The 14,788-nt window shown below is 38.3% G+C and overlaps 1 protein-coding gene across 2 annotated transcripts in view; it reads left to right on the top strand.

Annotated features, from left to right (window-relative positions):
* The first annotated feature begins 403 nt into the window (after positions 1–403).
* LOC100646247 (protein patched) overlaps positions 404–14,788 on the top strand; it is an 87,385-nt gene continuing 73,000 nt past the window's right edge. Inside the window, exon 1 of one of the 2 annotated variants that reach the window (XM_012318161.3) lies at positions 404–2,960. In XM_012318161.3, the coding sequence (XP_012173551.1) occupies positions 2,742–2,960 (219 nt within the window). In that variant the 5' untranslated portion in view covers positions 404–2,741. The remainder of the gene's footprint in view (positions 2,961–14,788) is intronic. The other variant, XM_012318162.3, reaches the window with a different exon arrangement.

Below are 14,788 nucleotides of genomic sequence, written 5' to 3'. Positions count from 1 at the left end.
TGACTTACCGTCCTTGAAAATGTATCGGAGAATTTGGCACACAAGCGTTTGGTTATAGTACATAGATAGTATGCATATACACAAGTACATAAGTATCGAAGATATAATAAAAGTTTGAAGACTGTGGTCATAATTTATAAATCAATACGCGACAAAATGTAATGGACGAAATTATTAAAATCGTACGTATCGTTCGCAAAAAACGTTTGATTCGATTACACGTGCAGCGGATAACAATAATAATAAGGGAGGACGCAGTCGAACCCTATAGTTGCGGCCGCCAATCAAATCATAACCAGTGGCAGGGGAGACGCGTATAATCAATTATGTAGATTCGCTTCAGTGGCGGTGGTGAAGAGACGGTGGCCGGTGAAGCAGTAAACTGCTGTATTTCCGGTCCCGATTAATATTGCCGAGAGCAGCAACGATTCCGATCTCCAGAGGCCCGTAAGGGAGTCGTGTTTACGTTCGAGTACATCGGTGGCCCTCTTCCGCTCGTCTTCAACTCTCCACCGCACGTCGGCCGCGTTCACTGCGCTTCATGAATCGCTCGGACCTTCTCTACTAACACAGAATGCGACAAGCGTATACAAAAGTCCTCAAGACCGCGTGGAAGCAATGACAAGGAAAGAGTAATCGAGAGAGGAGTCGGAGAAGAAAGAAGGAGATGCTGCGGCGATCTGTAAGCGGCGTTGTGTACCCTGTGTGTGTCACGTAGTCACTGCCATGTGTGGGTAATGTTTTTGCTCGAGGGGAAATGGTACCGCGTGTGTGGTCCTGCGTCGAGCCCCCTGCACCCCTTCTGATGGCACATCGCCGTATCCTAGCAACGTAGAACGCCACGCCGATTTAACCAATAGCGAACGAGTTCCGATCACTTCGGCCAAACTCGGCTTATTTCGGCTCCGACGTCATCGGTACCTGCAGTGACGTATCGCTCTGCCGCGAAAATTGGGATATACGATAAGTCTCTCACGATGAATCGTAATTTGTTTAAAGTTTTTCGCCTTATTCATTCATGATAGCATAAATGAAACGTACATAATGTAAAAGGTATTGATACGTACTTTGATTAGAAAACAAAATTGGTATAGGATTTTGTGTCAGGATATACGGTGAGGAGATAATTTACAAATGTTATACTTAACAGAAATACGAGCAACTTGTGTGATTACGTAGAGGTATTAAATATGGAATTGTTGAAGTTGTTTCAAGGTTTATAAATAATGATATAAGTAAGCGTGTATATAAAACGTTATATCGCTATTGTCACGTTGATTACGGATGGAAATTGTCTTCGTAATTTGTACTATCCGGCACTGTACCTTTTGAAATCATTATTATAAAAAAATGCAGAATCATAAATTTGGTCGACGAGACCCAAAATTCATTGAAGCGTGCGCGTCGAATTACGGTCCTGAATGTTTGTGCAGCTCCGATCTCGGCGAGTGGCGCTGTTGGAGGGGGGCCGTCAACTATGGCCGGCGCTGAAGGCAGGCCACGAAAGAAATGTGGCACCGCATTTCGCTTAGTACGGACTTAGACTGCTCTAAGTGGCGGTCGTGTACGCCGGTGTCCGACCACGACGACGTCGACGTCGTCGTTTTAGAACGCGTGACAGAGAGATAGCTAGACTTTAACGAGAGTTTCCAGCTGCCGTTGCTGAACTGTGGAACACTCTCGTACTCTCACGTCGCCTACGCCTCCTTGCGTAAACCGGATGCTCGTCACTGCCGCGTTTATACGAATTCGGTAGCCGCGGCGAATTTCCTCGAGCGTAGTGTGCATATTCGAACGAGATCTAACTGTGTCAAGTGACAACGATTGTGACAGTGACACCGAAGTGCGCGTGACTGCGTGCCATGCCAGTATTGTGCCGATAGAAAAGACACGGTGAATCGAATTGATCGTTAAACGTCGAGGCGTACGCGTTTATTTTGCTTCTATGACATAGTAAGAGGCACGTGTGGTGCTGGAGCGTGACTGTTTCCCGCGAAAACGTGTAGTACGATCGGGCAACACTCTTGCCCCGGTTGTCGCGTGATATTTCAAAACAAGCAAACTCGCGTGTGCGCCCTCGTGCTTGTCGGCGGTACTGTGAATCCCGCGAGAGGGAGATACAGAAGAGAGAGGGAGTACGAGGATCCCGCATGCAAGTAGAAAAAGCGAAACACGGGGATAGAGAAAGAGACAGAACGACGAGACGAATTGGTGAAGAGAGAGCAGTCACGTATTTACTCTTCTACGGTGGTACGAAGCTAACCTAAAAACCGATACTCGGTCCGTTTTGTGCGTATACCATCGATGGGCATGATACATCTGCGCATGCGCAGAAGAAATTGTGTGTACCTCGTGCGCGAATTTCGATTATCGTGCCCGTCGCATGTGTACGGTGTCGACGAATTGCGCGGTAAACAAGAAACACCAACTGAACGTGTGCTGTGACAAGTGTTTCTGGAAAGGTTCGTGCGAGAATTACGTGCAACCGCGGTTTCTAACGAGTGTGCAGAGTGGAATCGTTCCCTTTTTTTCCTTTCTCCATTTCTCTTTCGTGTTCGTGCCTTGTTCGTGTTTCATAAAACGTCTCGTGTCGCGTTCGGTAACGTTACAATATACGTGTAAGTCGAGAGAGGAGGAGAACCGACGAAAAATCTGCCGGAAAGAAAAACGTCACATTGGAGGGGATTAAGATTAAAAATAATCATACTGTGGATTGTGCCGGGGCGAATGTATGACGGATCATGGTTTCTGCGTCCGGCCCTACAGGGATCCTAGCGGGACGCCCTTCTGGTTCTCAGTGCCTTCAAGGTTCGCAATCGTCGCAGAATGGATGTACCACGAAAAATCACAGCGAGAAGAATGCCAAGACCGTGGAGAACGCGAAACTACGACACGAGTCGGATCTTTATATCAGGCCAAGCTGGACCGACGCGGCGATAGCGTTAGATCAGCTCGAAAAGGTAAGTTATCTTTTTGCCAACAACTTTTCTCTAGTTACTATTGCGTGATGATAATTTTCATATTTAAGGCGATATTGCGAGATAAAAGCAACTGTCACGCGTAATAAAAATTAGAAGAAAAATACAGTAACGTCATAGGACATTATTAGCGATTGGAAAAACAAGATATTTCTTTACTCGAGGTAGTTCTCTGCTCAAAGTAATATTCGTCCATTCCACCTACGTTTTTTTCGTTTGTTTTCTTACTCCCTGAAATGCTTTTCAAGCGCTCTATTATGTATTCCCTCCCTATGACTTCCACGTCGTTAAAATAGAAACGTAAAATCTCGCCGGCTATAGCTACCTTTCGTTGTTTTTGTAGTGGAAAACTGTTTCTTATAGCCGACAACACGCTATGAAAAGAAATTCTTGCGTTTCAGAGTAAACCACGTATCGCAGAGAAACCATACTGTGTTATACTACGTACCATGCTATTAATCAAATACTAATCATTATCAGGATATCTCACATTGCCAATGATATAACGATATTATCAGTAATCATTGCCAGTAACCTCGAGAGAAACGATAGATTTCTCTTTAGGGAAAAGATAGATGCGTGTAGGTTATCGTATAATCTGCGGATCGGCGTAAAAAGAAGAGAATAAGCGGAGAGAGTAGTAAGTCTCGCGCACAGGCCCGACGGTTCTTAGGTCGACGTTCGAGTAGCGAGTGCTTTTCCTATCGTGAGCCATCTGATCGATGAGATACACGTTCTCTGCGGGTTATGCGGGCATCGGTGTCTCCGCGGAGGCTGCTTACGCTAACTAGACACAGATAATACGCCACTCGTTTCGACCACCTCTAAGACGCGATAACAGCGAGATTTCTATCGGCTATTTCACGATACCTGTGATTAACGATACGCAGCTCGCGTGTTCTATACATCGAAAATTCCCCTCGGATTATATCGCTAATCGATTCTTCGTGTTCTACTCTAATGACGATCTTTAACCCTTTGAGTGCTAAATACTCGCGGCCTATGCCGTCCGTACGGACGGCGCGCGTCTAGCGCTGACGATCGCCGTGGACGGAATACTTTTCCGTTAGACTGAACTCTGTTGATTGACTATTCAAAGCGCAAATCGTAATAAGTTATAGTAATTCTTTTGCACGAGATTAAACGATTCAAGAGCGTTATTTTTTAGTTATTTTAAATTATTTATTATAAACATTGAAATTTACAGTTAATTAGAATTTGGGTAATAAACTAGAAAACAATAAACTAGAAAACTAAATTTAGTAAATATTAACACAAGTTAATAATTTAGTTGTGTGTGAAAAATTCAGTGCTTGGGAAAACTAAAAAAACCAGATGTAGAGTTTTCTTACAAGTGGTGACCACTTCAACAATAACGAGGCACTACTGATATTTGTTTACTGCCGTAAGGAATGCATTTATATTTATTTCACACAAACGTAATAGTATTACTTCTGCGTAGGTGTTCGGAAAAATTGAAAAACCCATACATGCGTGCTTAGTCCATGCCGGGCACTTACAGAAAACGCATATATATGTCCTCAGTCCACACCGATAGCTTTCGCCAGGCACCTATATGCGCCCACAGCACTCAAAGGGTTAATTCGAGAATAAAAAGAAGCGTAATCGCGTTAAGAGTAATTGGACAAACAAATAAAGGAATATTTTGGATTTTACTTTTGCAAACATGCGAAGGAATTTGGGGAATTTAAATAGGACAATCTTATGGTATCGTTTGTCGTTTCCTAATCTTCGAGTATAAAGTGTAATATTTGTCGTTATTTGCCTGCATTAACGTAAAGATACTTCGACTTATAGATAGAGAGGAAAAGATTGCTTTATAGTTTATTGCCTTTATATTTATACAATTATACTTTAGCATTTATACAAATTTACGAACTCTCGTTAAACGTTTCGCACGTAAATCGACCAGATCGCCTGGCAGACGTATTAAGATTGTTGCCAACATAGAAAGTTACTAAAGTAGGACAATGTCACTAGAACGTATATTATCGCGAGTTGTCGCGTCTATCGTCTCGATTCGCTTCTCTAGGGCTACTTGGCCGTCCGCTTATCTGAAGAGTAGCCAGTGCGAACGCGTTGTTCGTTTCCGCATAAAGATATGAGACGCGTGGAAGGGAGCGGAGCGATGTAGCGACCGATGTTATCGTCCGAGCAAAGAGTTTATTTTATCCGGAAGAGTTTATCTAGAACAATGGTCCGTGGCCACACGATGTTTCGTTGCACGTACCATAGGAGCCTACCCTTTCCACGAACGGCTGCTCTCTAAATTCTCCGCCAGCTAGCTGTAAACTTTCACACACGCGGGTGGTCTGCAGACGTGTTTTCCAAGGTGAGACCTTAGCGGCGGATGACGAAAGAAAGACATAAGAAAGGTTGTGAAGTGTAGATCGACGAAGGATCGACTTCCTGTCGAAAGAATACGCATCCCCCTTGTTTTCCAACGACACGAACCTCTGGGTTCCCTTAAAGAGGGAAAGAAAAAAAAAAGAAAAAAGAAATCCCTCCTCAGACGATCTCCGGAGTGATCTTGCGACACCGAGATCGCTCCTCGAGATCTTTCCATCTCGAACGTTAGACAGAATGTGCGCGGCACGTGAACCAGGCCCTATCACCTTTCGAAACACAGAACTCTAGAGTGGTCTTTCGACGATAGGTCCTTCCTTCGGCTTTTCTAAGAAGCTTAAAACGCACCCCCTGGTAGTAGCTGGTTGAACTTCGAACACATTCTGTCACTCGTTCCACGTTTCAGCTCGCTGTCTCCTTGTCTAGCCTTCTCGTAATCTCCGCTTTCATCTGACAGATGGACCGAATGCAACGACTGAGAAATACCGTTGGGACGCTACTGGTAAATATATTAACGAAAGTAGCTGGTTGGACAGAGTAATTCATTTAGATGAGGGAGATAGCGTATGTCAGGGAAACGACACAGGTTCGTGTACAAGGTAGCCACGTTAAGGGAATAATTTGAATCAAAGTCATTTTACCGTGGAACAGGTGTGGAATGTTCTTTAAACGAGTTTCTTTCTCGATAGCACAACGATTAGACTAATTTTAATGAAACATCGAAGGGGACCATTTTTTTCGAGGAACTATAAGATTCCATTTATGATAAAGGAAAATTAATCGGATAAATGGTGTCGAGATTAAAAGCGAGTTTATTCTCGTTGTTTCTCTAACGAATATATTGGCTTGACAACTAAGTGACTGCGGCTTTTGTCATTAGGTGGTAATGACGAAAGCCGCAATCACTTAGTTGCCAAGCCAATATATATTGATTTTACTCTTTCGCTCTTGGTACATTGATTTTCCGCTTTTGTTTCATGAAGCTTAGACAAAGTATTTGTGTTGGAATTCTAGGAAGAATGCAATGCACAAATAGAATTACAAATACACGTGATAAAGGTAACGTTTACGTATTTGGCAATTCGTTCGAGGAATATTCCGGTTGTATTTACGTAAGCGTATTTATTCCGCGTAGTGTGGCGTGCAATAACGAAAACTGAACTTTGCAAATGAAACACAGTGTCGCTGTAATCTGAAGCGAAATAAGCATTTGGAAGATAAGATTATCGTTGCCTATATCAGACGCCTATACAAATACATTTAATATTGTAACACTGTCTGCTTTGTAAACCGTCTTCTTTTGTTATGGTTTTATTCTCGTATCACTGTTGCACTATTTCTTTCTTTTTTTCTTTTAAGAAATCTTTTTATATTTAAGCTCAAGTACAATTAAAATTTTCATTTAGCCCTATAGTTTGTTTCTGAGAAGCAGCAGCTTCTCATTAAAAATTAAAAATAAAAATTTACTTTACTCTTGTGAATAGATAAATACAATTGCGGTAGTTGATAGACCAAAATAATATACTTATTTCTTGATAATCTCATTTTCTAGTAATTATCAAAATTATTATCTATCCAAGGATAATGCTGAGACGTTTGTCGAAAGATTTCTTACTTTCTCTGAAGCATGTATAATCAAGTATTATCATTCGCGATAATAATTTTCGATACAACGTAATCTGGAAACAAATTATGTATCTCTGAACAACTCGTTTCTTTATGTAAATGCAGTGGAACGAAGAACGTACATGAATCGCTGGCACTCATTTCATTGAAGAAACGAGTTCTATCGAATCGCCATATAGACGGTGAGATTATCTGGAACTATCGTAAAGTAAGAAACACCTCTTCTATTTTCACGTTTCTTCCGAGGATTCCAATTAACAATTTCTTCTGCTTTCCGTTGGGAACTAGTTTCTTCAACAGCTCCCACATATTCACGATAACTTAATGAACTTAAAAAGAAAAAGAAAAAGGCTTATTTCACCATGGTGTTTTTCTCTATCGTTTGTCACTTCTCCCTTATACCTCTCTTTCGATGGATCTATCAAAAGCTGCTATTCTCTTCTACTTTAATATTCCATTGGTGGATTGGCTTCAAAGATTGTCGAACTTTATGAGTTATACGTTTGCTATGTTTTATGATCTCTGTTTAAGATCTTGTTGTGAATGACGGTTTGATATCTTTTCTATGTATGTATAGAATTATTATATAACCTAGTTATATATATAATTTTATATATGTATAGTATCGCAGACGAGGGGCCTGGGGGGCTAATTATAAACATAAATATCGACATAGACACAAACATAGACACAAACATAGATACAAATATAAACATAGACATGAACATAAACATAAACATAGACAGAAACATTGATATAAACATAAACATAGATATAAACATTGATATAGACACAAACATAAACATAAACATAGTTGTAAACATAAACATAGACACAAACATAAACATAAACATAGACATAAACATAAACATAGATATAAACATTGATATAGACACAAACATAAATATAAACATAGACATAAACATAGATATAAACATAAACATAGACATAAACATAAACATAAACATTGGCAGAAACATAAACATGTACACAAACATAAACATAAACATAAATATAGACACAAACATAAACATAAATACAGATATAAACATAGTCACAAACATAAACATAGACATAAACATTGATATAGACACAAACATAAACATAAACATAGATATAAACATTGATATAGACACAAACATAAATATAAACATAGACATAAACATAGATATAAACATAAACATAGACATAAACATTGGCAGAAACATAAACATGTACACAAACATAAACATAAATACAGATATAAACATTGTCACAAACATAAACATAAACATAAACATTGGCAGAAACATAAACATGTACACAAACATAAAAATAAACATAGATATAGACACAAACATAAACATAAATAGATATAAACATAGTCACAAACATAAACATAGACATAAACATTGATGTAGACACAAACATAAACATAAACATAGACATAAACATTGATATAGACACAAACATAAATATAAACATAGACATAAACATTGATATAGACACAAACATAAACATAGATATAGACACAAACATAAATATAAAGATAGGCACAAACATAACATAGATATAAACATAACATAGACACAAACATATACATAAACGACACCTGATTGGTTCTGACGATTTAAACAAAATGTTTCGAACATAAAGAGGTTCATATCAAATGAAAAATATACTGATATATATATACAAAAATTTCGAAAGCATTATTTTTTCGTAAAAAAATCTGAACTACTTTGCATCATTTAAAAACCATATATATATGGTTTTAATTATATATAATTAATTATAATATAATATAGTATAATATAATATATATATATTTCCTTTATATTGCATTGTTTAACTAGAAAAAAAAGAATAATTTAACGATACGTTGGCATGTATTTATTACTTACATTTATTTGTCACTTTGATAATATAACTTATTTTCCAATTGCAATGTACGACTTTGTTGCTGACACACGCATGTATAACGGTACATTCGTTTATTTTGGGACCATTAATTATAAAATAAAAATAGATGATTTCAGAGAACTGATAATATAAATAAAAAATATACATTCGCCCGTTTGTTATGAAAACGATTACAGCAACAAAGGGATTGCTGACTATCTAGAAGAGTATCGTAATTTATTCATATATTGCCCCTTTTGTATTCATTTATTCCGTGTAACGCCGCGCATGGATACGTAATTACGTTACGGGATGAAGGATTCCACGGGAATTTTCACGTATCCGCGTTAATCTACCGTGAAAATTAATGTTCGTAAATTTTCTTAAGTGCTTATGAGATATCGCAATTTAACTTCGTGTTTTCCCTTCTTCATTAATTTCCCTTGTACGATGCCACGTATAAATATACGCCTGCAGCAATGAAATGCAAAATTGCATCGGAATTACCATTTATTCACGTTAATTTGCCGCGCCGGTAATATGTTAATAACACTCTTGAAGATTGTCGCAAATCACTCGTCTTATTTCAAAATTTCATTCATCGTTCATGTTTCCTATACTATGCGCTGTACATAATACACGCTCGCTATCATAGTAATTGTATTCTTACGCCATCTACTCGTCCATTAATATTGACATAACATTCACATGGTACTTTCACGGTTGCCATATAACGTTTGCATAATATCTGCAATCGGTACTCGTTCATTGCCACTTCGCTGCACTTACATGGTATTCGTATGGTGGTAATTAAGTAAGTTCAATATTTATTAAATATCATACGATGCATCGCATTTCCACATTACTCGTTGAAGACTATTAATACTCGTAATATACTTGGAAAGTGTATCGTAGATTTTATATAATATACATATTTAATAGTATTCGTATCAATTAGAAAATAAATGAGAAACACGTATTTCCAATTTTTCATGGACAATAAATTTGAATAATTGCTTCACATATTTTACATAATACGGCACTCGGTGTTATAATATCTGGTGGTGCTTTGTTCCATTCTATTTTTAATTAAAAAAAGAAACGACGTGTCAGTGTAACAAATCGGAACAAAAACTCCGTAGATGATGCTTCTTCGAATGTTGACGATCGTTTGAGAGTTACGTTCGCTCAAACCATCAACTCTACTTCGTCCAGATAAGCCGGTACGTCCATGACGTGGAAACTGCTCGTGTGTGACCACCCAGAGAGGGAGAGACTAGCTCGAGTAAAACGTTCTCGAGAACTGACACTCGGTTCGCCTGTTATTATAGATATACCTACATATTAGGTATCTTCAGTGAGCCAAGAGCAATTGAAAGTAATGCACGTGTTTTATTATAATCACGGTCAGTTTTTCTCGACGATCATACTACCAACATTGACCGATATACACCAAGCAAGCAGATTGGTGGAATTCTTTTGAAAGAAGCCTCGATATCGCTTGAAAAGGAAATATATAATCGAGAAATGTATCGAAACGATGGCTTCGTTGCAAGTTAGAGAAACTTGGTTAGTTAGCGGTTAATTGCCATTAAAAACGAAGAAACGAAGCATAATTGCTGGCAGGTGAAATAAAATTCTCAAAATTCTGAAACTAGCCTTGCGAAAGAGGAGATACGCTGTTGGTCGAAATTTCGAAATTATTTTTTATTTATTTAACTGTTGCTTCTCGGCTCTGAACTGCCTCCACCTAACAGCCCCATTAACGATGTCTACTCGGTAGAGAACGTATTTGTCTGTTTTCAAAATTAAGAAGAAAGTTGCTTCACTCGCATAGAAATAAAATACTGGCGAAAAATTTGTCCGTGGGATATCGAAATATTCCAGATCGTCGTTTTCCTTCAAACTGTATCGGATTGTACATAGGCAAAGTGGACACGACGATTTGACGATCGTAGTTGGTTCATGCGAAAGATGTAAACTTTCGACCGGTAGTGTACCTCCGCGAGAGACAAACTTGCCGGTCGCCACCCAAGGCGATCGCGGCGCGAATAAAGCGGAGGCGATCGCGCCGCTGTTTTATCGTTTACGCGGTTGCAGAATGGGCGGCGGTGCGAGGGACGGTATCGGTGAGAAGTGGCGAGAGTAGCGGCCGGGCGTTATCGAGACAAGAGGGAGAAAAAAGAGGCGCGTTGTTCGGGGTCGACGCTCCACTTTTCTCGTCGCGTCGCGTCGCGTCGGCCTGAAAAGGGAGAGCCGCTCGCCGTGCAGTGCGCCCCGCGTTCATGACGGATGAGTCAGTCAGTCACGGCCACTGCCCTTACGATTCCTTTGCCTGCATACTCGCACGCATATACTCATTCCGCGAGCCGAACCACGGGACACCCTTGGGTCATGTAATAATTAACTATTTCGCATAATTTTCATCTTTGTGGTCGTTTTTCTTTTATCGAATCGAAATGAATCGCCTGCCGCGAGCATCTTGTAGAACGGTGTGTTCGTGTTTAGTTGCGAACGACCAACTTTTTGTTTGATTAAGTCGTCGATAGTGTAACGGCATTACGCAAAAATTAGAACAAGCAATTATGCACAATTAATTGTACATTGGTATACATTAATATACAATATATACAATATATATTTGAAATACATTGTGTACAATAATTATATGCAATATTACATACACAATAATTATTGTGTACATTGGCACACATTAATATACGTTATATATGTACATTATATACACACATATTATATACAATATATATTTGAAGTACATTGTGTACAATAATTATATGCAATATTACATATACAATAATTATTATATAGTATATATTATTATATATATTTAATTATTATATATATTACATATACAATAATTATTATATATTTATAATATAAAAATTAGAACAAGCAATTATGCATAATTAATTATACATCGGTATACATTAATATACAATATATACAATATATATTTGAAGTACATTGTGTACAATAATTATATGCAATATTACATATACAATAATTATTGTATACATTGGCACACATTAATATACGTTATATATGTACATTATATACACACATATTATATACAATATATATTTGATATTGTACACAATATATACAATATTATATACAACATTACGTTTAGTAATTGTATCCAAAATTATGTATACGATAATTATTATGTACATTGGTATACATTAATATATATTTTATGTACATTACGTACAGTAATTATATGCAATATTATGTATACGATAATTATTGTGTACACTAGTATACATTATATATACATTATATGTATACATGTTATATATATACATCATATGCAACATACATTTAATACAAATTATATATACAACAATTGTTATGTACACTAATATACATTGCATATACATTGTATGCGTACTTGTTATATTATGTTTTATATATATTCATCATATACAACATATATTTAATATACATTATATATACAATAATAGTTATGTACACTAATATACATTACATATACATTGTATGCGTACATATTATATTAAATATATACATCATTTGCAACATGTATTTAATATAAATTATGTATACAATAATTAGCATACATTATATGTGTATTATATACAGTATACATTTAATGTACACTTTAATGTACAATAATAGAAAACATAATATAGACAATAACTATATACAACAAGCAGAAGGCAATTACAAGATTCCACCGCATAACACGGAATTCTTATGACATTATTCTTCGTTCTAATAACGCGGCCTGAGAATTGGGGAAATTGGAAAAGTAATGAGAATTTTTAAATGCAATCACCGTCTTTTGGTGTTTCTATTTAACCTGACAAATTTTATTCTACGTTTCTGACTTACTTTCGCATCTAGTATATCATCCTATCAATGGTTTGCTCATACTCAGTCGGTAATTAGACAAATGCAAATATCTCGGATCGTTCCGATTTTTAAGGAATTTGGCCGACGTAAAAAAATATATATATGGAGAAGCTCCTCGTCGAAAAACCTGACAGGTTCTGGAAGAATGAAATATTCGAATTGCGTGAAAAATGGAGAAACGTTGTGAAACGAAAGGATACCTATATACATCGACAAATGTATATCGAGTGGAAATATAAATCGGAACGAACTTCCCGTGCGACCCGATGCTGAACAAATTTGTGAATTTGAATTTCTCGGAAAGTAAGCTTCGCAGGAAAAATTTTCATCCCAAATTTTGTTCTCATTTTTTCAACAAGGAATCATCTCGTGTCTTTCAGCCGCGCCCTGTACATGTCATACGTTACGCGTTCGCGAAAATAATAACGAATTTGCGCACAAAATGCGCGACCTTGATCGTGCTTGGCGGTAGCGGTGGGCAGCCGCGAACCGGAAATACGCAAAGGTGGCGTTTACGCTGCGCTCGAACACGCATCGATCGACTGTACGACGCGATCGCATCGTACGTGTACCTGTGTGGTGCGCGCGCACGTGCGCATGCATCATCGCGACGAGACTCCACTTACTCCAATTTGTTTACCGTCCTCGAGGATGATTCAGTTACAGGCAACGACCTCGACCTCCTGCACCACCTCCTCCTATACACAATCGTTCGCTTATGCACAGCCACGCGATCATATTTCCGCATAAGCAGCGGTCGACTGACGTTTCTGCGTGCCTGTTGGCTCCTTATAAAATACTTTTTTCGCCCCTTGGATGGCAAGCACGAGAAGACATTCGTTACGCAATTCGTGCTGGTAATTTCAGGCTGTTTGAAGTTTAAAGGGGAACAGGTAGAATGCGCTCGTGAACAGCACTTTGCACGAACTTCGATCGGGACTTTAGATTCCGTTTGGTGCGACACTGTCAGCAGACGATTCTCACGCTACAACGGTAAGAGCCAAGCGAGTTTTACGAATGTTTTTCACTTCGTAATTCCTTTCAGAAATGGCTGACTATTGGAATGTTCTTGGGACGCAAACATGTAATCTTTAAGTTGAAATGTAATTCTTTTATTTTAGTTGTCCGTGTTGTTTATTGTACATTATGCGAGTCTTGTGGTCGTCTTTGACAGTGTCAAGTATCGTTGACGAATGGTATAAGAAAGGTCGAGGAACTTTGTCGATGTTAGATTTTTTAGGTTAGGATTGAACTTATTTTGGAAAGGGAAACACGAAAGATTGGTTGTAGAAAAATGTTTCGAAGAAAGATATACTTTTCTCTGCAGGAAATAAATAATCACAGACCGGTAGATGAACAATTAAAAATTTGCGCTGAAGTGAATGGGTCTTATCGATCGATTAGTTTACGAAGTTATTAAACGTGGCAGTGTGAATGGTTAACAATCAGCTAAGAGTAACTGAAATAAAAAAACATTACATCTGTATGTACTTTTATTGGTTTGGCAACTAAGTGACTGCGGATTTTGTCATTAGGTTGTATTGACAAAATCCGCAGTCACTTAGTTGCCAACCCAATAATACGAGATTAAAAATTAGAAGCAGCCATGTCGGATTACTCACAGCTGTAAACTTACATCCCTTGACTCACGATGTGAAATTCACGCGGAGTAAGAAGCGAAGCTCGACAAAGTTCGTTATTTCGCTTGAACACAAAGTGCCATTTATCTCGAGCCAATTTTCTTCGTTTTGAAGTTGCCCAAGCTGTAGCGAAAAGGTCGGGAAACTAACTGAGATGAAAGATAGAAGCGAGAAGCCAGGAAGAGCAAAAGATGGGAGAAGCGGCAGCATCGTACTATTTTATAATCGCGTCTTAATTTGTGGCAGCTGAAAGCTGAAATCCCCCTATCCGAGGCAGCGAGACCACAATGCTGTACATTCACGCACGTTGCGTCGGCTCCGTTCGTCCGAGTGAGATTAAAGGGCGCCGACACTACGTGTGAGGCTTTTACACTAATAATACCTACGAAAGAGGCCCTCGTA

This window comes from Bombus terrestris, chromosome 17, assembly GCF_910591885.1.
Source record: "Bombus terrestris chromosome 17, iyBomTerr1.2, whole genome shotgun sequence".
Lineage (NCBI taxonomy): Eukaryota > Metazoa > Arthropoda > Insecta > Hymenoptera > Apidae > Bombus > Bombus terrestris.
This window is presented reverse-complemented; position numbering and strand designations above follow the sequence as displayed.